Here is a 23,824-nt window from a genome sequence, read left to right on the forward strand (position 1 = left end):
CTATTAAAATTGGCCATTGTATGGTATAAAGTTAAAGAACAAAGAATAAATAAAGTAATTAAATGAAGAATGTAATTTAAAATGAAGAAGAATGTAATTTAAAGGATAATCATCCCTTTTTTTTGTATAGGAAACGTACACAATTCATAAGACTGTTAAGGCTGGTCAAACATAAAAGTCAGAACATTTTGTATGTGTACCGAACATGGTTCTTACATGTTTCAGGATGAACATCAAATTTCATTAATCTATATGGTCGTAACTTTTCTCAGTTGTTAAGATTACAACATGATTTACAGGTGCATCTCAATAAATTAGAACGTCGTGGAAAAGTTCACCTAATTCTGTTTTGTACAGGGACAGACTGGTTGTAGAAAGTTTTCCCATTGGCCTCTATAAGTTGTGGAGCAAAACTAAATTAGGCTTCCCAAGTCAAAGGTGTAATGATACATAGCTTTAAGAACATAATTTGGATTATGCTGGAATTGAATTATCTGGTGGTATGCATTTATTTGTTTTTTCCCGAGATTTAAAAGCAAAAATGTCTCCTAAAGTTTGCTTTCACAGAGATTTAGTACTGCCAGAATTTGTAAGGCAAAGGTGTACAACTGAACCCCATTGTGAACAAAGTAGCTGTAAATGATGCAAAATGCATCTCGGCATAAATTTACCTTTTCAATACAATTCCAGTGACTTAAGTCATAATCTACTAATGAAGATGAATAAAAGTACACATTTCAGGTCGCACTATCAACCATTTAACCAAATTATCTTACCTTTTATCTCGCGAGAATTCAAAAAGACACGCGCGATTATTGGCAGACAGTTGCAGTTATTTTCATATTTGGCGCGAATTTAAATCGCCCACGCCCAGTGTAGATAATGGGACTTGACAGTAAAACAGTTGCTTCCCATTACGTCCCAGTTCGATCAACAAGGAAATCTATTCATCTCCATGATCATTCTGAATAGGTAAGCAAGCATTAATCGTCTATATGTTTATGTATTTCGTGTCTACATAGGCCTAGCTTCTGAAACACAGGAACATAAAGTTTTTAGTTATACTGCAAATATGTCAACATTATTCTACACTCTGAGAGAAAAATAAATATCTGTAACTTTCAAGAATACCTCAAGTTAAGTTTATCTATTTGATGGATCACGTGAAGTTTGTAGGCTATCGTTAAAATCCCATTTAAGCTATTCAACAACAGATTATCATATTTTTTTTATTCATGTACAATATCACGTCATACACAACATTGAATTGGAAAGCATATTTATAGCATTTGCTGTCGAGAATACCTCAAAAAATGGCGAAGCAGTACATGATATTTTCATGTCATACATTGAATTATGACAACTGGTAAAAAAAAAGTACATTACTGATGTGTATATACAGACAGTAAAATACATAAAAAGGTATACTGCAGCAGCTTTAAAGAAGCAGATGGATTAACAAGAGATGCAACAACGGCACACTGCATATTTAGCAAGTATTCATGTAATAAATATTTTTACAATAATTCACAAAACACACTTAACATGATACTGCCAAAAATTGGTCCTAAGTCGGTCAGCAGTAAGCACCTGTCACAAAATCTAACAAAGTTCTGCCCAATTACACCCCAGCATCTCTGCATACACAAAGCAGTAACGTTTCAACGCTGTTCTACATAATGAACCATCCACAATAACCAACCCAAGTTTAAATATATAAATGAGGTCCAAAGTACTCTAAACTCTGTTTGCATGTTGGCATAAAAATAACTCAGTCATTATATTTTATCAATGTATTTATAGGATTTAGCCATCCCATGTAAGCGTTTATATACCTTTTATAATTTGATAATGGCTGCAGTGCAAGTGTATTCAACTGCATGCCATTCAGTGTTAAAAACCATGGCTGGTTAGACCTTGGCTAAAAAAAATAAAAAATAGAGAGTGATATGCTTCTGAAAATGTTCCAACTCAGCTCTTCAACTCTGCTATGCTAACCTTCTTAATATACAAACGGATAAGCCTAAATGCATGCATTATTCATTATTATGTAAAACAGCACTCATGTACCCAAGTAAAGTGACTGTACGTGTATATTTTGTCCTTATTCCTATACCTGCCCAATCAACCCCAGGTTAAAGCTGCTGATCCAAAACAGATGGCTGTAGCTGAACCAGCTACGTTAAAGTGTTACGTGCTAGATAGGGGCACTAAATGGAAATTTCATTATAATTTACCATAACCTAAAACAGCACTACACTACTGTGCAAGCACTACTACTAACAGATTACAGCAGAAGAGGCTACAATAATAAACACAATGTTTTTACATGTGTCCCACTGCACAATATCCTGCACAACAGCATGAATCAAGAGCTTTAAATGGGTGAGTTAAACATTGAAACTTTGAAAACTGCCAACTTAGATAGACAGACAGACAGACAGACAGACAGAGTGTCTCAGGTGAGACGACAACTGAAAAAATGTAAACATACAGTAGAAATAGCAGGCTGGCCTGGCCATCGTTACAGAAATATAGTGATTTCTTTGTGAACAGTTCTGTAAGTGTTTAGTTGGTGAGGGAGGAGGGCATTATGATACAGGGCTGCAGTGCAGGGCAGGTCTGAAACTCACTTAAGAGTTATGGAGGAGGACAAAGAGGGGCTGCTTGATCAGGTGAGTTTTGCCCCTGCTTTGACCCCTGTGCTCCCCCTCATGCTGGTGTCCACTGCAAGACTGCAGGCTTTAATGAATATTGAGATTGTGGAAATGATCGAAGATGGCGCCGAGTGCCCAGCTTGTCTCCATGTTATTCACCTTTTTAGTAAGCTGTTAAAAGAAGAAGATCATTAATCCATTATGCTGCCTAATTTGTGCTACTTCGTCTGTCAAGGAATGTTACCATAGGCTTTTGGCAATTTAATTCTGTATGCTCAAATATGTACAAACACTGAGCTAGTAGACATGTTTGAGACCAATTTTAGATCCTACCCATAGTGTATTTCCTGTAAATTTTCAGTTTCACATTTTTTAAATTATGATATTTCCCACTCACCTGCAGAACAGTGCTGTCCTTGAACCCGAATCCCTCTTTCAATAGGCATGTGATATAGGTCATGTCCATGCACAAAAAGGGGCTGATTGGACGGTATTTAGTCATCTTGTTGCACACTTGTTTAAGAAAAAGAAAAGAACAATAATTAGCTGTGCTTGCGAAGGGAAGCTGTTACTATTGCTCAAACTTAAAGTTAGGGATTTGAACAAACCCTTGAGCCTTAGTATTAAACCTTGATGCATTTCTCATCCCACACAGTCTGTGCTACAGACATGAGTTATACATCAAACTGGGTGTCTTGTTGAGGAAAGTGGTGGCAACTACTTAGAGTAGCAACCACCCAGAACACCCTAGCACTAAGAACTACTTTGAAAAGTTTTGCAACCACATAGCAATGCTCATGGCGACGAGTTTTGCACGGGCAAGCACCAGTCACATTTTCTTCCGAAAATGTAAATATTTTATAACTCTGAGTACAGAATTGGGAAATAAAATATCCAAGACAAAATGAAAAGACTAAAAAATTCCTATGTTGCACAAGAAATGATAAGCATAGTGTACAGTGAGTCCCAGACTGTTGATTGTCAGGCTGCAGTGTGTCAGAGTCTGGAGAAAATTAGGTAAGACATTGAGGCACCAGTACTGTGTTTGCTACAACTGTCTGGCACGTCTTTGTGAAACAGGTCTTCCCAATGTTTTGTTTTTCCTCCAGCTGACAACGTGATTTGTGAAAGTTTGGGATGAGGAGGAAAGTGGGAATGAATAATTTCATACCCTAGGTCGTACACAAGTGCTGATTGTGCTCCAAATCACAAGGGATACCGAGTGTTCCCACAAAGGGTGTGACATTAAGTCCTGCCTGCCTCCAGTTAGATATTGGGCATTAGGTGTTGTCTCACGGTCAGGGAGGAGGGGGGTATCCACAGGGCTGCTGCCTCTGGGATAACCAATGTGCCAAATGTGGTTCATCGAGACCATGCGACAGTGTCAGCGTACAAATAATAGCCTTACATAAGACGCCAACTCATTCCCCCTAGCGATAAATCATCTCTGCGGACATTTACTGTTGGACACAATCTACCAAGTGAGCCACATTCCATGAATCAGTTTCAGGCCTCAAACTGACATATGTATCACATTCTGTACAAGAATTCATAACATAATCCTCTAGTAAGGGCATGGAAAAGCTGAGATAGCGGCTCGGAGAGTTACAAAAATGGTGAACAACCTATGTTTATGTGGTGGCAGAGCTATCATTTTGTGAAGCCAGCGTGATTGTCGAGAACCTCAAATGCAAATAAGCATTGAGTGTTAATGTTTGTGCAATGTGTGCGGCAGGACTTTGACCTGAGTGTTCTTTAGAGAATGGGAGAATGTCCAAAGTCTTACCTTCTTTGGCTCTCTTTTTAAAATCCCTGACTTCCACAGTACCACCACGGGATCCGTCTAAAAGATTGAGACAATACAGTTTGTTTAGCATAACTTTTAAAGATGAATCATTTGTTGTCATTCTGTAGCATTGAACCTTATCCCTAATTTAGTCTTACCAATGAGACCAGACTCCACAGCTCTGTCATAGTAATAGGAGAAGGCATAGAAGATGCTGCTTCCCTTGACTTCAAAGGGCTGGTGCACAATCCCTTTCACCACCTGCATTATCTCTTGGTAGCACAACTTATACCCTGCAAAACCTGCAAATAAAGGGCCAGATGTAATGTTATTAATATCTATGAAAGTTTTTTTTCAGTAATTTCATCAGTATAATGTCTGATGGTCCACTTTGAAGAAATCCCTGTTTAGACAGGAGTAGTCAGTCTGACGGACATGTGAAGCATGTGCTGTGCTGGGGTATATTTGCTCAGCAGTGTCAGTCCCATATTTACCCAGTACCATGTAAACTCAACTTTGCCTCCTGCTGGACATCCAGAATCGGTGTATAAACAGACTATAAGACTTCTGTGGGCAGTCCATGGTTGTGAGGTGGAGACTAACCTAACCGTAACCCTGTGCTTGATATCTGTGGTATCTTGAATGGAGAGTGTGCATTTCAAGGAAAGTGCCTCCTTACAACATAATTAGGTGAGTTTGAGGGTTTGCCACAAACTCTTCAGGGAGAGGTTTTCTCACAGGAAGCTCCAAATAGGCAGCTTTCATATGACCTGGAGCTAACTGGCTGGTCAGGTCTACCAGTTGGAAACCATATGGACTGCTTAACAAGGCCCATCATAGCTGGTGATTCTGCACCACAACATTGCTGAAGGGAGAAGAGGCTAGGCTAAATGCCAAGCATGTGATCTTTTTTACATGTCTGTGGTTAGAGAGTTGTTGAATCATTTGATGAGTGAACTTATTTTCTCTCTGTTTAAATACAATGTTTGTTATGTTAGTATTTCTATGGAGCCAAAAATAGACAGAAAAAGACCCTGAGAAGTTAATTGAAGCAAAATCAAATATTTTTTTGTCAGTTTTATTCTGACTATAAATGGAAGCTTGAAGTCAACATGAATGTGACATTTTTGCATGAAACAGTATATTAAACGAAACAAAAATGTAATAACTAGATTTTATCCATTGAGAATTGATTGAATTGTGAAAAGTAGTCTCTGTTCGACTTTAGAATTATCGCATTGAATTGTTCACAATAATTGCAACTGCTTGAAAAAAAAGATTTAATTCTGATTTTATTCCGAGTCTGAGGTCACTCACCATCTGGGATTCCACTGACTTTGTAGGTGAGTCCACCGAAGCTCCAGTCTTCTCTGAATTTTTTGGGTAAACAAGAACTTCTGAAAACTTTCCAGTCAAGACCTGAAGGTCGAACATTGTGAGAAATTAATAATCATCCATAATAGAATAAAGTTAGAAAATATTAAAACATTAATAATTACCATCAGCACCAAGAGCGCCAAGAGTTGCCAGTCGTGCAGCAATTAGTCCATTTCCAAGATAACTGCAAATGGGAAAAGAATAAAAATGAATTTTTCCACTGATGACATATTGTTGGTCTTTGTCTGGAAAGGGACAAAATAAATTTTTGTATTGTCAAGTTATCTGACCTGTGAGTATACAGCTCAAAAGTGCCGTTGAACATATTGATTTTGGCAATGTAGTCTGGAGGAGCAGTCAGGACAGTTTTCTGTGAAAGAGAAGAGAACGGTGCCAATGTAAAAAACTACTGAAACATTCTAGCCAGTATATGTCAGCTGTGGATTTGTCTAATCATTATACCTTTAACCTAGGAAGGAAAGTAATCTGAGTTGAACCCCCACCCAAATCCAGGATCCCAATGGTTTTTCTTGTTTTAGCATACAAATGACCTGCAGTGCAAAGATATTATAAACTTGTTTAATATCAGTTATTCAAATCCATGAAAAGCATGTAAAAGTATATTAGAAGTTAGAAATATATCTAGGGTTAGCTAGGGTTAGCTTAGAGTCATGGCCTACTCTTAGGCCTACTCTTCTGAATACTTTAATAACTTAAGTCATGTCTGTACCTGTGAGGAAGTTTACTGTAACCCATGCCAAGACCCCTGTAAGAGAAAGAATCCATGCAGTTGAGATGCAGAATTTGAACAATTCGTATCGAGTCTCAACTCTAAATAACATGGTAAACTCCAATCACTATTTAGACATTATTTTACATTTGAACCTTTTGATAACTCTAACAAGTGGCTTTGCTATATTAAATAGTACTGCATTAAGATGTAGGCTAATGTCTCCATATAAAGTATACATCTTTATACTGGGGCCATCAAGGACCAGCCCAGGTAATTAACATTTCTGAGATGTGAAATTAGTCACACCTCATAAAACCACAGGACAAGCACATGAATGTCTGAGTTTGCATGAAACCGAATGTCAAATTAAATAAAAAAATGTGGAGGATTATTTTATATTGAGCGTAGGAGGCTTCCAGACAAGGTTTAATCCAGACAGCTATATTAAAAACTCAGGTCACTGTCACAATAACAGACACAGGAAAGCTGGTGTAAAAAGGATGTTTCAAAGTCTGTGCATTACATTATGAGTTTAATTTACATTTGTGCTTCAGCTTAGATATGTTAAACAGAGAAAGGTTATAGTACCCTCATTGGTGCCATTCATGATGGTGACACTGTTGTTTGGCACAAAGAAAGGAGAGTCATCAAAAATTTCTTTGACCTGTGGAAACAAATCAGAAATTACATGTATTAACCCTTGTGTGCAATTTCAGCTCTACAATGTAAAGAAATCTAAGAGTTCATGACTCATGTGTTCCTCTATAAAAAAGAAAGAAACCATTTGGTTGTTACAACATAAAATTTCAAGCCGGCTCTTTTTATCTGGAGTCGACGGGAAGTTCACTGAATCAATCTTGGGCAAATTTGTCTGAAACTGGGCAAGCTAGAAACCACAAGTGTGGCTGGTGTGGTGGCGTTGAATACGATAATTCAAAAGACATTTGGGTCCCTTCAACTCCAGACAGCCTCAGAACAGCTGCTTTTGCACAGTATTGGTTTCTCTTCTCTCTTACTTTTCCTGACTTTCTTTCTCTCCGTCTCGTACACAACGTGGTTTGTATCCCTTCGGGATGGTTAGTCTCTCGACCAAACTGTCTGTGAAGAAAAGAAAGTCTTACCTCATTCAAAAGGGTTTTGGCTTTTTCTTGAGGCAGCAGGCGCAAGCCGGCAGTGGCTTTCAGAACCACAGGTGTCTGTATCCATTGCTCTTTGGGAATCGTCTTTTTTGCGACCTTCAACAGCTGCCGAATGGTTTCTCCGCCCTAGAAAATGAAAAATAGTACATATTATTGCAAATATTCCACAATTCCTCAAAGTGAGCTAAATACCATGATCTATAATCAGGTGAATTGACAACTTTTTTTGTCTACCAGCATCAAGGTGTTTCAATAGTGAAGAGAATTATTAACTGTTTCAATGTACTTGGCTTGTGGTTACATAGTTTGGGACACAGGAAGATAACACACCAGTAGAATACTGGAATAAAGCAAATAGTTTTTACTAGAATATCTGCAAATGTCACAAACTAAAATCGCATAGTCAAGAATTCAAATTCCATACTACTGAATACAGAATTTTTGGTGTTTTTGATGTTGTCTTCAGTGGAAATGTAAAAAAAAAATGCTTTCTCCATCTGCACTGCACAGACGAGACTGGAAAAAGTCAAAGCCATTAGAATGTAATAGAAATAACATTTTCCCTGATGTTGTTAAAAGAAAGTTAGTGGCTTACCACTTCGGGCATATCCGCATACGCTGACAGTCCAGGCTTCACGGCATGGTACATCTCATTGTCAAGCACTGGAAGCTCCACTGTGGGACACAGAGACCGACAGAAATGTCAGAGGGGACAAATGAAGACATCTGCTATTAGAAGGTGCACATTAGCAATGGACTGTGGACAACCCGACTCCATCTCCTAAGGTTATTGTGCATGAGCAGAAACATTTGATTATTGTATGTATACCACAAATGGCGACCACCGAGATTTTTCCAGACAGGCAAATTAAGAGTTTCTCAAGGCTCAGAGTTTACCTCATCAGGAGTGATGCCATGTCTCTATTTGATGGGTATTTTGTAGAACCGATTATTGCATTATCAGCTTAAACCCATAGTCTTTAACATATTGCTCAGGGTTGCAATTTATTAAATGAAACTGCAGCTGCTTATTACCCAACTTTCTCCATCCCTCTTTCCTCTTCCCATCCCTGTGTTTCTGTTTGCCTTCACACCATGCAGCGAATGAACCACGGCAAACACAGACACAGTAAGCAGACGTGCTATGACCCACAGGCTCCTGAGAGGGATGCAGTGAGAAAGCGATCGAGAGAGAGATGGAGAGGGCAGCCATTTACAGAGTCTGCAAGGCAGGACTCTTCAAGATCCTTCTGAGTTCATGGTGTAAGCTACACTGAAGCATGGATGTTAGTCAGGATCATCAGAGCAATACATCTGGAGAGGAAAATATTCAAATTCTAGCTACAAGAGGAGCAAGTAAGCTATCTGGGAAACTGCAGAGCTCATTTAGTGTGCAAAACAAGGAATATGGAGAAAGGACATGGAAAGACTTACCTGGGTCTTTTTGAATGAACTTGTAAATATGGATACGGGTGCCAGTGCTGCCAGCATCAAACATGATCCCATAAAAGGTGCGACTGAAGTTGACTGGATGAGGGGCCACTGCTTCCATCTCCACAAGTACCTCTGGAGGAAGCTGATTGTCCATGTTGGCATGGTGATTGAACGCACGGTAGCGGTTGTACATATGGTCGTTGTAATATGTTGCCTCTGCCAGGAAGTACCCGGCAAAAAGCCACATGGACACCACCGTCAAGAGCAACATCTGCTGAGACATGGTTTCTTTCTCCCACGCCGATACTGCAAACAGCTGAAGGCTTGACTGGCGGTTTCTTGAAAAAGTGACTCAAGAGTTTTTATGGAGGAGGATGTGTTTGCTGTTTTTGCCCGGTCTTGAGGGTGTACAGATGCAGCAAAGGTCTACAGAAAAGACGAAGAAGAGAAGAAAGAGAAGATGGAGAGAGCCAGTAGGAGAGGGTGAACACAGAGACACACTCGGGACTGGAAGGTCATCTGTTTACAGTATATAAAGACATAAGTGCTTGGCAGGGGGCCATGCCAAACAACAGCATCCACCAATCCTGAGCCTCGTCATCGCAAGCCCTCTGAAATCCATCCTCCACCATCCCCTCCCCTTACTTATAAAAATGGACATGGAATACCTGCTAAAGAGTGCTGTTTCTTCCTCGTCAATTATATGTAAGGCGTTCAAATTGGCAATACCCTCTCATACCCTCCCTCATCATCTGAAGTGGCTTAGATGCTGCTAAAATGTCTTCAGAAGAACAAAAGAAAGTATATATTAAGACTTCAAAACCAGCTGGATTGCTAGGAGTAAATGCATTGGTTTAAAAATACATTTTATGGGTGTACTTAATTAAAACTTACAGCTTTACTTTCTACTTACAGCCAGTCTTGTTACTTCACCACTTTTTCTTTCTGCTAACAAGCATTTAAACCTACTCATGCAAGCTTTCAATTGCTGCAAGCCAGTTTCCTTTCCAGTAATAGTAGTTATATCATGAACTGGCTCCTAAAGAATCTTAAATGGACTTTTAACTGGGATCTTGAGATTCCGTGTTACATGTAGTTAATTTAAGTTATTTGCCTCATAACTTCTAAAATAGGGCTTTTCCTCCTTTGTTCACTTTAAAAGAGGAGTAAAGAGATGTAGACATTATCTAATTTATTGTAGGAGTTTGTGGCAAGGGTATACAATGGCATTATTATCATTAAACTTCAGAGCTCAAAAACAGGGTAGACAAATGATTTCTTGTGTTCTTTTCACATCACTTGCCAGGTATTTTGGCACAGCAGTTGGTAAACTTCAGTGTCTGTGTACTTTCTGTGCCCACAGAGTAGTGGAAGATCCTGATATATATATATATATATTATCACCTTACAAAAACCTTAAGCTAGGAAGAAATATATTGTAGAATTATACAGAGAGAAAATGTATGAGCAATTGCATTTTGTTAGGTGGAAGTCTTGCTAAGCACTGAATTTCAACAAGCTTTTTTGGCTTTCTTCAGCGGTTTCTTTTTTGGTTTGAAAAAAAAAAATTAGGTGTTTAGATCCTGCAAGCAGGAGCAGACTCCGTTGAAAACCTCATATGAACTGAATAGTAGGGTTACAGAGGGGTTTTCTTAACTCTGTGAACCTTGGTCTCACATCAAGAAGGGCTGCATAGATGAATTGTTTTGTGCAATCCTCAAAAATTCAGGCCTGACGGTAGGGTTGCATTACGATGACATGTCTTTTTCTCTTTCACTTGCAACTAATGAAAGTGGTTCACCGCACAGCGAGTTAAGAATGGCTCTCACTGCCACTGCCGGTGAGACCCGGCTGAGGGATGGGGAAGAGCAGAAATAAGGGCCGGTGGGTCCCAGTCTGCGATTTTAGTGTTGAGAGGGTTTAATGAGAAGCACAGAGAGGGCAGAGAGAAGGAGGGAGGGGACCTGGGTGGAGTTTGGCAGTGCCTTTGCTCCCATCATGCCATTCCAGTCCCCGGACAGTCGGCTGAGCAAAGCAACAGTTCCAACGTTGTAATTTGGAACTAAAAATATGACACTTTCTTTCCTCTTTTTCTTCTTTTTTCAAACTGCGGTACCCCATTATGGTCTTTTCTCCCGTGCCAAGTATGCATGTGCAGGCCCTCGTATTGACTTCTGACAAGTTAAAAGAACACTTTCAACCATGCTATAGCAACAGTATAGAGCTAATTTAATAGGTGACTGGCTACTTCAGTGTCATGAAAATTACTCACTCTCCTGCAAAGATCATTATATTGAGGCTGCAATGCTTCATGAGGTTTCTTATTATGCTGTTAGCTTCCAGGCTGGACAGGTCTGTATGGCACTGCACAATATAGTGACTATGTTACAGCAGCAGTTAAGTGTACCCTTTTTTGTCTCTAAATGAGTACTTATGTTCACACATAACTGAGACAATTACTGACAAGGCAGTCTGTACATCCATGGAATTATCACAATACATCATAAACAGTATTTATGGCATAAAGCAGGGCAATTACAGCACATTGGTTAACTGATGCAATAAAAAAAAAAAAACAGGATGAACGCCAAAGCTTGACACATTCAAAACCATTTGTGCGATGTTGACTATAACGTGTTTTGCCACAACGAAACAATAATAATTTGGAAGAATTTGTTGCCAGCCCAGTAGAATGTACAATGCATCCTTTAATCTGCATTATAATGAAAACATACAGTTACAAAACAATGAACTACTTTTATAGTGCATAAAACAAAAAATATGACAACAAAATTGTGAGGTTTGACCATGCGCAAATTAACTGAATGTGTTATTCATTATGTAACATGCATTGCTTTTTAAAGGGATAGTTCACCCAAAAATGAAAAAGTTATCATGTACTCACCCTCAACCTTTCATTCTTCTACAGAACACAAAATGAGATCATTTAATGAATGTTGGGTCATTTTAATACAGCACAGTCTGAATCCCGGTTACACTTATTAAAGCACCCAAAGTGTCAGCAAATATTCTAGCAGCTCACTGATCACTGTCTTTCAAATAGTTTTGAATTTTTATTTGATAGATTCTCTATTGTGCATAGCAAATTTCTTGCAACCTGTAAGCTTGCAAACATTCACAGTTGACCAAGGTGAAGCCTGTCGTTTGTTGGCCCCTAGTGTCACTAAACAAAAATGCAAATGTCATTGCAAACATAATCAGACAGGTTTTCCAAACACTCCCCCATCTTCTATTGTTTGGACAAACAGATAGACCCATCCCAATCTCATGCAGTTTGTTAAGCCATCAAGCTGTATTGGTTTGGTTGGGATGCTTAAACTTTTCAAGGAGATTAACTAGCAGATGTAAAAACATTTACACTTCATCAACTGCTTTTTAAAGAGATTTTAATGAACAAGTGGGATTACTTGTTATGTGCCCTGTGCTTTGTAAATTAATCTTACAAATACATTAAATAATGTGCCACAGGATATCCTGCACAAGCACTTCTGTTGAACCTTGTAATTACAGATTTGGTAATGATGATGATGATATTTGTATATGGGGGTGTCTCTACTTTCATCTCTGTCATAGCAATTAGCTTTAAATTTAGTTGTCCAACAACATATATGAACTTAAAACCAAGAGCCACCATAAGGTTACAGTAGCAACACCCTGACATTTTGACATATGTTCTTTTGGCTTTTTTCTGCTTGTGTTTTATGGATACACACCAGCTTCATCAAAAAGCGCAACAGAAATGACTGGCTGGGAAGCCAGCAACTAACTTGAGTACAAGGCATGCAATGCGAGGGTGGTGCTGCTGGATGGAGTCGAAATTATTCTGAGCTAAGTTTACATTGTTTTTTAGAAGCTTGGCCCCTGAGAATCTGCTAAGTCAACTACAATTTTGTTTAAGATTTGCGTCTACTCCACATCTTATGTAATACTGGCTTATAGCTCAAATTTGTTTGACATGTCAATCACTTGCTGAAGTTACTACCCGCTAGAAGAACTGGAAGTGAACCCCTTTTGTTTATATAACCTTATGCAGCCTCGGTTACTGCTCACCCCACAATTCTTTGGTTTCTGAAGGCTACACCCTGGTGTTGCAAACAACAGAGAGTACCGACCATTACGTGACCCCCTTTTTATACACGAGTCCCCACAGAGTGAACAGTTTTTCATAGGAAATCATAGGGTGATGGCAACCGATCTCTTTTAATCACAGCCACGAATATCAAAATAAAATTCTATCTAAAGACTAAGCAGCACTGCCAGCAAAGAAATAAATCAATGGACGACAACAATATGAATTGCTTTTAAAACTGCTTGTCAAGGTGCAAAAGTCAACACAATATGAGCTCAAATGACCTTCTTTGTATGCTCAAAATAAACCTACATTCAAAAATCATTCAAATATGAAGTAACCTCAACAAAGGAAGCTAATGTTGACATTTTTAGCTTTAATCTGAGCTACCTTTTTTGTATAGTAATTGATAGGTTAGCATTTTTAGCCAATTCCTCAAATGAATATGTCATGTGGAAGTTGCAAAGTTTTTTTTTCAGTAGATAAAGTGCAAAATTATGCCTGTTTAAATCCCACTTGCATGAATATATTTGTTTTTTTATGCCATATTGGTCTGGGTTAACATGAAGCTCAGAGATTTGTTTTAGAAAAAAACTCAAAACTCATCTTAAAAAATAATGAGACCAAAGAATCTTGTAGACCCACATGTCCATAATTACAAAATTGCTGCAGTCTTCACATCACATGCATGAAATGGATATATGGAGTTTTTATAGAGTTGCGTGTACACGTGACCTCCTGTTACAAGAGAATGTTCCCTGAAAAATGCTAAATTAATGCAGCCACTGTTTGTTTTAATAATATATCATTTAATTGCTCTGTGATTTCAGCAATACCACTGACTGCATGGCTTAACTAGCCAGATAGTAGAGCTATAATGTTATATAAAGCATAAAGTATAAACTTTCCTTGAAGTTGCACTGCAAGTGAAACCAGCAGATTGCCATGTCATTTTTTCCAAATGAAATAGATGGGTATTATTAGATATAAACATAAGATTTATATTCCTAGAGCAGGGAGTCACTAGGTTGTTTACTGGTGACTCCCTGTTCCGTTTACTTCATCTTTATCTGGACTATATTTATCTGTATTTTTCACGCAATCTAAAGTTCCAGCATGAATGTTCAGCTTCTTTGCCAGTAGTGGATTACATTATGAACACAAATTTCAGAATGTCACGTCATGTGTGATGTCTAATTTGAAGTGTAAGCTTTTATGTCCCTCACGTGTTCAATGGGCTGGTGGTGGCAACTGGCGAATTACAAAAGAAAACCTACTGAACCTTATTATTATGTTGATGCAAAGATTTTATAAATCCTGTATTTTGATCATGAAATGCATTGCTAATTATTTTCATTGAATCCTAAATAGAACTGTAACATCACACCACTTGCCTTGTTGATTTAAAGTTTGAAAATGTTCTGTTTTGGTCAACCGCTGTTTTCCATTTACCATCCCTTACTTCATACTGGTAAAAATGGGTCCCAATAAGTGCCCAACAGAAAGAAAACAAAAAGCCTGGTCTGGACAACCTTGAAACATCCCTTTTTAGACACTCATGGAAATTTCACATTTGCCAATGTAGCAAAATCCTGCAAGATGTATTGTCGTGGTGGACTCAGATGTCATTTCCAGGCCCACCCCCTTGGCCTTCACATTATGTGATAAAACACTTGAGAGAGGGCTTAGCTAATGGAAACAAAATGAGAGAACGTGAGCTTTGTTTCTTTTTGTTTTTTTTAACTAGTGAAGTGGTCTGACATGTGACTAAAAACAGGGTGAAATTCAGTCAGCCAAACTGTTATTTCATCAAGGCTTTTCCAGCTGTGTCCCTTGTGACCCAGCCATTTTTGACAGCAATTAAAACCAGCAAAGGAAGAGAGAAAAGGCATGAAATGCCACCACAGGATATTTGACCTATGAAGTGTAGATTCATCCACTAATTCAGTTTGACAGTATGGTCAAAACCTTTAGACATTGGCAGTTATGATTAAATTTGTGTCGGCGTTTCAATCCAAAACACACACTCTTAGACACACAAAAACAGAGATTATTCAGCTATAGACTATAGGCCGTTGACTGTTCTACACTGTAAAAAATGACCGTGAATTTAACGATAAAAGACTGTAAAAATGCGACAGTAAAAACCTGTTAAATGGTTAACGGTAAATTCACCTACTATATACGATGAAAAACTGTATTGGACATTACATGTATTGGACATTACTTTTACGGTAGTATACCGTTTTTGGAAGTGAAAAATATCGTATAATTTACAGTGAATAACCATAAATTAACATTCCCAGAATTCCCTGCGTTACATTTCAAATTTGATGTTTTTTTGTTGAAATAACTATGTTTAAATTTTACTGATTTTGTTTTACAGTGTATAATGTGTATTCTGCCTGATTTATGTGCTATGTGTTACCTAACAAACTTTATTTAGCTGGGATCCATAGTTTGCGTACAACACATTTCTGCACGATATTTCCCGATACAAAGAAAAGCAAATTTCTTAAAATTATGACACTCATGAAAAAACATCATATACCACAATATTTGTAATTAAACTGATCCAGTAAGCAGAAACTAAATTTACTCCAGGAAATTTTCTCAACTGAAATTTTAAGTGTTATGAACTGTGGTCAATAAAATATAAAGCACAGAATTAAAGGTCTCAAATCATAGAATCTGTAGCTGGTATTTTGCTGTTGAAGAACTATGTATTCTCTGACCGGAATTACAAGAAAAGACCATAGGTCAGACTTTGTGCTTTTCCCAGTAACTCTTTAGGTTGCGGTGTTGGCTTTGCAGAATTATGCTGCAACATTTTCTTTCAAAGGTTGTGGATCAGGAAAGAGCACTAATATTTGCTGTAATGTCTAACTGTTAGATGACACTGCACTGGTGCACACTGTCATTGAGCTTGTTACATAAATAAAGACTACAGCTAAGCTGTTGTAAGTTCTTCATGAGCCGAGAAAGCAATAAACCTTCAGTACACAATATGAATGTCAATATAAAATGTATTTTCTAGTAATGCACAACAGTAGGAAGGCTCACAGGACAAAAAACAACCTTTCAAACATCTGCTTTTTAAATAGCCATATAAATGTCATAATAGTAGCATTATTTTGGTCCTTTCCGCTCAGCCTTCGTATAATATGTGATAGAACACCTCTTCTTGAAAATAAACTTCTGGAGACAGTCTAGTGCAGCTCAAGTGAAAAAAAGAGTGTTTTTGGGGGGGGGGGGGACCAATTATAGGCTAATTTTACACTTCAAACTGCACTGTCATGCAGTAAATGAAAATAAATAACCTCTGTTTAAAAAAAAAAAAAAAGGTTATTATTTTGACAATTCTATATTTTCCCTCTTGGAGACAGTATATATCACCTAAACCAATGATTACCTTCACCGGATGGGACTGTTCTCCAAACACAGTGTGGAAAGCACTGGCATACACTTGATTATGTTAGCAAATGTCATTGTGTTTATTTTTTCATAGCCACTAAAAGCCATGTTAGTTTAATGTGATTAGTTTACTAAGCCATGTCAGCAAAACACCTAGTATCTAGTTCATTTATGTGGAAATGGGTGGAAGCCTCCTGCCAGGGAGATTGGAAGTATTTCCACGGGGCAATCCTTCACCTGCTTCCCCAAACCTAGCATTTGAGGTTAGCCTAATTCAATTAGATGAGTCAGAGTTAAGCAGAGCCAAGACCAGCCCAATGACCCAGAATTGTAACTTGGTGGGATGTAAAGGCAATTTGTGGGAGTTCCATGCCAATTTTGCATCATCTGGTCTCGCCTTTGACACATTTAACAGTGCCCAAGGTAATTAAGATGGATGATTTGCATTCGACGATGTCTTTCCTGGCTCAGTGGACTGGCATTAGTCAACATTAAATCAAAATTGACCCTCTTTCTTCTCTTAATATGTATTTCTGTTATTTAGCAAAATTCACCAATGCTTTTACTCCATCCAGAGGGAAAAAAAGTCTTAATTTGGGTTTCCATCCACACATTTTTTTGTGCAAATTTTTGGATAAAATGCTGTTTTAAAAGACCAAGATAAGAATAAAATGTCCCAAATGCAGATGAACACTGAAAAGGATATATAATAAAAAATATATTCCTGAATAAATGCTATATATGTATATATATATATGTACAGTGTGACGACCTCTGTTGTTACTTTGTGGAATGGCTGTAGGAGTCCATGGACTACCTTGATTGGCCGTCGTCCCTTGAACACAAAGGATGAAAACACCACTTTATTCGCAAAATGTTTTCACAATATTTGTTTTTTTCCACCCTAATTAAATTTCCACTGGATGGAATCATAGAGTCTGATCAACTTTAACTTGCACTTGCCACCCTACATTTATTACCTCATTGAGTATTCTGTTTCACTCAGATTCACAATTTATAGAAGTCAAAAACTTTACTTGTACATTAATGTTAAGGGCACCTTGGGTTTGTTTGTGTTGCAAAAGATTGAAAGAATCTATCACATAGAATTATAGGAGATCGAGGCAGCATATGCTGAAATGAACATTGAATAAACTTTAGCAAATATTTAAGTTTCCATTAATCGAAGTAAAAACAGACACTGCCTGAAAGCACAAGCTGTGTCCTATAACAGATAGTCTTTCCATGAGCTTGGTGTGCAAGCTTTAACTCCAAACCACATTCTTCTCATTTTCTAATATGGGGTTTATTTGACCAGACACCATCCTCATGTTGCAAGAAGGTAAATGGAATGAAACGTGTCCATTTTAAAAGTTCTACCACACAATAGGAAGTCATCTTGGTACCAAAAATAAACCTGTTGAAGCTACAACAAACCTACTAGATATGTAGTGATACTTGTTCCGATTTCTGCCGGGCACAGCAGGTATGGTATTCCCTCCCAAGGTATTTATTTGCACCGTCGTGTGTATTTGTTTTGCTTGTGGTAGCTTTTTTCCTTCACCTCCACAGTACGAGGCAGTCTCCGGTCTCTGTGGCCTGGAGCTTGGCACTCTTTCCGAAGCTCTTGCTTTCCAAACCGGCAGTTTTCTAATCCCTTTGTTGCCCTTGGACCATTGCTGGGAAATACAAATGTTGGAGACTATAATATAATGTTTTTAGACTGTACAAAAGCCTTAAAAAAATAAAATGTTTGCAGATATTTAGGAAACATGCTAAGTTCACATACTTGTTTCTCCAAAAAAACAACACTACAGCCAGTTATTCTACTTAAAAATGTGCTTTATGTCGGAATGTCTGTTTTTTTTTTTTTTTATTGGTCTGTGTGATCCTGCCCACTGCCAATTTACCCAATAGTATTTTGATGCCCCAGGTTGCCAGATGGAGGAAAACACAGCGTATTGTAGCCACGGAAGCCAAGAAACAAACTGGGTCAGAGATCGCCGACTCTACCTGAACTAAAAAGCCTCGGCATACATCTCAACAACTTGCAGTATAAGGCTCGTCACCTTCCATTGTCAATTGTACTTGTTCCTGTTATGAGTTCTCAATCTGGCAACCCATGTGAGGATTGATTCTGAAAAGGACGGGCGGGAGAAACAACTCCCTCCAATAATTGGAAGTTGGACTGCAGTTCCTATTTCAACTGCTAGCTGTCAACATTTCATACTGCACCTTTAAGGTTGCAGAGGGGTGTGTGCATTATGTTTCTAAATGATCAGAACTATCCCTGGTGGGTGGTTTGAAAAGCGGGAAAGCCATATCAAGAGACCAGAATATAGACATGGTGATGGGCTATACCTTAGAACAAGGGTGTCCAATCCTGCACCTGGAGAACCACTTTCTGATCGTTCAGGTGTTTAATTAGGGCTGGAGCTAAACTACTGGAAGGTGACCCACCAGGAGGAGTTTCAGACACCCCTGCCTTAAAACACCCTGGCAAATGCAGAGCGAAACTTAGCGCCCTAGAGTTTCAGAGATTACTGGTCATAAATTTCAACACTTTTGTGTCAGTAGGAGGTTAAACTTGTAGCAGTTCTTCAAAAATTTACTGCCAGTCATAGCACCTCATCTCAAATGTCTGAGCGGTCTGCAGCCTGTTGGAAAATCTTTTTTACAGGGTGAAATTTTATTCACAAACAGCTTGCTTAAGGTTAGTTTTAAATATAGTCCATGTGTGTCCAAGTACATCTTTTCTCTTCTTACATTTCAATTCTTTACCCATCACTATTTTTCAGAACCACTGACAACAGTACAAATCTTTTACCGGCTGTGAGCATTTCTCTATTATGTAAAGGAGGGAAAACTAGATGACTGCATTCACACAGGGTTTTGTTCCCGGAATTTTTTGTGCGAATTGCTGGAAATTCTTCTGTGTGAATACAAACTGGAATGCAAGAATACTAGAGAATTCAGACTCTACACTCTAAAAAATGCTGGGTTAAATACAACCCAGCGCTGGGTAAAATATGGACAAACCCAGCGATTGGGTTGTTTTGACCCAGCGGTTGGGTTACTGCCCAGAAGGTTGGGTTAAACATTTAACACAACTGTTAGTTGAAAACAACCCAATCGCTGGGATTGTCCATATTTTACCCAGCTCTGGGTTGTATTTAAACCAGCATTTTTTAGAGTGTAGTAATAGTACATTGCCGGAATGGTGAACAAAGGATGTGTGCCATAGTGATTACAATGGCTCTGTCCGAAATTGCATACTTTCCAAGTAGGCACTTTTTTTTTTTTAATAAGTAATTACTTCGCAGCCGTTAAAAAAGAAAATGTTCTATATAGTATAAATGTAACCCGGGCTAACTACATTTGTCATGTTGTCACTGTCATGTGACCCCACTGTACCAGCGTCAGTTGTGTTGATCCACTGCCATTCTCAAATCCTCTCCTGTGGACTTATGGGAAAGTAGTAAATTGCCCACTGGATGTGCACTTCAGAATGTCGCTGGAAACAGTAGGTCATCCGGGTACTTTATGCCTGCTGTTTTATGAATATTGTGAATTCGGACATACTACTGTTCACATACTGTTTTTTGCATGCTATATAGTAGAGAAGTATGCGTATTCAAATGTAGCCATGACATGCGGGGGAAAAAAATATTTATATTGTGTCCATGAATTAACAATTCGTTCCCTCAACTTACTAATTCGTCATCTCGTTTTAAGTAAATCGTGCGCACAATGGTAGCTGGAATGCCAAAACCATGTTCTTTTTTAAAAGATGCATCTGAATTTTCTGTTTCAATCCTAGTTAATGTACTGCAGTTCCCACTTCCTTCTGGGTTCTCTTTAAGTAACCCTCTCTTTTAATGGTAAATGTAAGGGTGACATGAAGCAAAGTTGGCTTTGACAGTCCATTTAGCTGAATAGAGGCAGAGGAGTTAGTCGAAACCAGGAGTTGGTTAAAAATAGGGCTGCACTGGCCTTGACATACCCAGCGCAAGAAACATCTGCATGCAGAGTTTGAGCATGCCACTTATCTTCACACGCACGTTTTGTACTTTTAAATTATTTGTAGATATCTAGAGCAGGGGTGGGCAAACTTGGCCCTTACAGGCCACTTTCTTTCAGAGGTTAGCTCCAACCCTAATCAAACACAAAGCAAAATAGTGATACTTGCCTTAGCAGGTGCTACTAAGGGAACATTTACACGACACCATTTTCAACTAAAAATGGAAAACTTTTTACTCATTTTGGCCGTTCATTTACACAACGAAGGCGCTTTGGGGAATTGAAAATGCAAACTTTTAAAAGCAGTTGATAAAGTACAAGTTTTTAAAAATCATACGGATATCGCCTCCATATAAACTACAAAACGCAAATTTGCGTAAACGGTGACATAGTTCGCATTCATATTACATGTTCACATAGTGTTTCTTTACAAAGTGACATTGTCAACTACTGGCCTGGCATACTACAGCATTTAAGTCATTTTTGTGGATCGTTTTGACAATGTTGTTGTCTGTACATGAAAAACGCAGAGGGAAAACATTTCCATTTTTAGCACATCGTTGTCGTTTAAATGTACCCTAAAATAGATAAGAACAAATTCATTTTTTGAGTTTATTGAGGCAAACAGCCCAAAACAGTCTTCTAATCAACAACAGTTCACAAATGTTGCATATTTATATAGACATTCATATTTAACAAGACATTATGCTAGTTGAACAGTTCAGAAGAGCCAGCAAGCTACAGATAGTAGAAGTTGTAGCACTCAAACTTTTTACGGACTTAATACAGCTTGTCAACACTTAAAGTAAATTTAGTGTTGAATGTGGAGTCATTATCTTCTGAAAATCTAGAGTAAGCAGAATAACATAATTAGATCATGCTGGCCTTTGAGTTGCGGACACTGATGTACTAGTCAAGGGATATTCTTGGTTATTCAGTGGTGGTTGATTACTAAAGAAAATAATTTTGACTCATCCTTCAGTTTGTAAAAAGGAATGGAAAACGCATTTATGGTCAAACAGTACTTTGTAGCAGTGGAAGCTTAGCAGGTCAGTAGGTCAAAGCATTTAGAAGCAGAAATGAGAAGCTTGCATTTTTTTTAAAGCACATACATGAATTAGTTGTAAACAAGAAATGTTTGTTTATTGCGTTATGAAGTTGTTGAGGTGAAACTACCTTCTGGGTTTATCCATGTAAATCCTGTGGGATGAGTTTGCAGAAACATAATTTACAGATTACAGTATGTCACACCCCTGTGGTATCCTTCTATACCTAGTTTTAGTTTTACTCGCAGAGTGATAGTTCACTTAAAACTGTTATTATTTATTCACCCTCTTGACATTTCAAATCTGTATGACTATTTTTGAAGAAAGTCAGTGAGGTCCAAAACACTACTGGACCCTATTGACTTTTATGTCAAGTCTGGAAGTTTGGAATGAAATGAGGGTGAGTAAATTACAAAAGAAATATCATTTTTGTCATGCTAGACTTTGGTAATTGAACATATGTCAATGATGCTTTAGTTATTAGGCTATTGGATTCAACAGTTTGAAATGTACACACGTTTAGTATCCAGTGGAATAACAGGTAATGTATATCCTCCCCACAGTTAAAACCGTTTTATGGTGTCTCTGCATTTTTCTTTGCCCACATAAGAAACCAGCCCATCTCTTGGCTTTGTCAGCTTTTTCCAAGGGTGCCAGCCATCCAGGGTTAGATACTAGCATGCCAGAGGACGCCATGCAAATTACAAAGCGTTTCCAAGATTTACTCCATCTGAGGTTGGTTGTTTAGCAGACAGAGCAGTCAAGCTGTAAGATGAAGATCCAGAGTAATTTATCTCAGCTTTGCATCTTCTCTGTGCTGGTTCACCATAATTAATGGCATACTACAGAGTGCTGTCTCCCAAACAGGATTGTTAAGGAATCACATCATAAGATCTTTTTAACCCAATAATCATGATCCATCACCTGACCTCATTGGCCCACTAGATCTGCAGATTGCCTAAGTTTGCAAGCTACAGATAGTAGAAGTTGTAGCACTCAAACTTTTTACGGACTTAATACAGCTTGTCAACACTTAAAGTAAATTTAGTGTTGAATGTGGAGTCATTATCTTCTGAAACACAAACTTCGGCTATATCAGGGTAAGAACGGCAAACCATTTGACAAATGTGTCATACAGTGGTCTAGAGCAACACATGCTACATTTGTAAAAAAAAAAATTCAACTTATTGAACAGTGGAAGAAGAAAAAAAATCACATTTTTGGAATTACTTAACTACATATAACAGTATGTTTGAAAATATCCATCTGTACAGTAGTTAAAAGTATTGTTGAAGATTTTGGGGGCCAGGGCGAAATTTAATTAATACTTAACGTCCCATTGTTGGCATGGTAACGGCGGGGGACTTCAGCGTAGCATCTTCTGCCTTCCACTGCGAGGTAACAGTTTTGATCTGTGTGTAGAACTGAATGCCCTGTGATGGAAAGAATAGCAAAATACTTCAGACTAAACAATGACTCAAGATTAGTCATCTTTTTAATACCCTCTCAAAATGACAATGACATCACATGAGAAATGGCAGGTGGCTGGCAAACTTAAGCTGGCGGGAGCAATAAACCACTTGCTTCAAAACATGTCAGTCATTGTTTTATGACAAACTACAGCTGATGAAATTTTATACCGAAACTAATTTTACAGCCAAACTCCTGAGACAAAACATTCAGATGGTAAACCAAATGGACCATGCCTGTGACCTGATTTTAAACTGTAGCTGGTTCATTTGGGGAAGACATGACATGTTTTTGCTCCTTGGTAGAATTAAAACAGCAATTTTTAAAATTGTAAATTTCTTTCAATTTAGTCATATTTTTTAATTAACTGTAACTGTAAATGAATTGAGTATCTTCATTTCTGTATTTTATTGGAAAAACTGTATTGGTGCCAAGTGTTCAACTCTTCCAAAGCGTTTAGCAACATCTGATTTAATATGGTTCAATTTAAAGGTGGGGTAAGCGATTTTTCAAAAACGCTTTAGAAAACTGATTCGGGCCGACTAGCAAAACAAACTTGTAGCCAATCAGCAGTAAGGGGCGTGTCTACTCATGATGTGGCGGAGAGAGTTCAGTGCACAGGACGGACATTAGCCGAGCCGAGCGACAGAAAGATAGA

The 23,824-nt window shown here is 38.2% G+C and overlaps 2 protein-coding genes across 3 annotated transcripts in view; both read right to left on the reverse strand.

The window, feature by feature from the left end:
- Nucleotides 1-1,492: 1,492 nt before the first annotated feature.
- Nucleotides 1,493-18,328, reverse strand: LOC107732262 (ectonucleoside triphosphate diphosphohydrolase 5-like). Of its 2 annotated transcripts, XM_016543546.1 has the most exons (14): nucleotides 18,195-18,328; nucleotides 9,127-9,552; nucleotides 8,288-8,367; nucleotides 7,675-7,818; nucleotides 7,142-7,217; nucleotides 6,551-6,586; nucleotides 6,283-6,371; nucleotides 6,111-6,190; nucleotides 5,943-6,004; nucleotides 5,761-5,862; nucleotides 4,602-4,745; nucleotides 4,444-4,500; nucleotides 3,055-3,170; nucleotides 1,493-2,828 (listed from the first exon to the last, which is right to left on the reverse strand). In XM_016543546.1, exons 2-14 carry the CDS (start codon nucleotides 9,407-9,409, stop codon nucleotides 2,745-2,747), a joined length of 1,353 nt encoding a protein of 450 aa, XP_016399032.1. In that variant the 5' UTR covers nucleotides 9,410-9,552; nucleotides 18,195-18,328; the 3' UTR covers nucleotides 1,493-2,744. The 2 variants fall into 2 exon arrangements, with proteins under 2 accessions (XP_016399032.1, XP_016399025.1); XM_016543539.1 differs by lacking the exon at nucleotides 18,195-18,328 and having other exon boundaries at nucleotides 9,127-9,865.
- A 4,546-nt stretch (nucleotides 18,329-22,874) lies between these two features.
- Nucleotides 22,875-23,824, reverse strand: part of LOC107732638 (methylmalonate-semialdehyde dehydrogenase [acylating], mitochondrial-like) — a 16,477-nt gene continuing 15,527 nt past the window's right edge. Inside the window, exon 12 of the mRNA XM_016544041.1 lies at nucleotides 22,875-23,154. Coding sequence (XP_016399527.1) covers nucleotides 23,025-23,154 — 130 coding nt within the window. The 3' untranslated portion in view covers nucleotides 22,875-23,024. The remainder of the gene's footprint in view (nucleotides 23,155-23,824) is intronic.

This window comes from Sinocyclocheilus rhinocerous, unplaced genomic scaffold (assembly GCF_001515625.1).
Source record: "Sinocyclocheilus rhinocerous isolate Xijiao unplaced genomic scaffold, SAMN03320098_v1.1 scaffold1635, whole genome shotgun sequence".
NCBI classification, from domain to species: Eukaryota; Metazoa; Chordata; class Actinopteri; order Cypriniformes; family Cyprinidae; genus Sinocyclocheilus; species Sinocyclocheilus rhinocerous.

What these genes read in the sequence shown, in the direction of transcription:
- LOC107732262 (XM_016543546.1), bottom strand. Translation starts at nt 9,409, where the DNA reads ATGTCTCAGCAGATGTTGCTCTTGACGGTGGTGTCCATGTGGCTTTTT. An exon ending in ATGCGGATATGCCCGAAGTG is followed by an intron (nt 7,819 to 8,287) that starts GTAAGCCACTAA and finishes TTCATTTTCTAG; the next exon opens with GGCGGAGAAACCATTCGGCA. An exon ending in TACAGTAAACTTCCTCACAG is followed by an intron (nt 6,372 to 6,550) that starts GTACAGACATGA and finishes TTTGCACTGCAG; the next exon opens with GTCATTTGTATGCTAAAACA.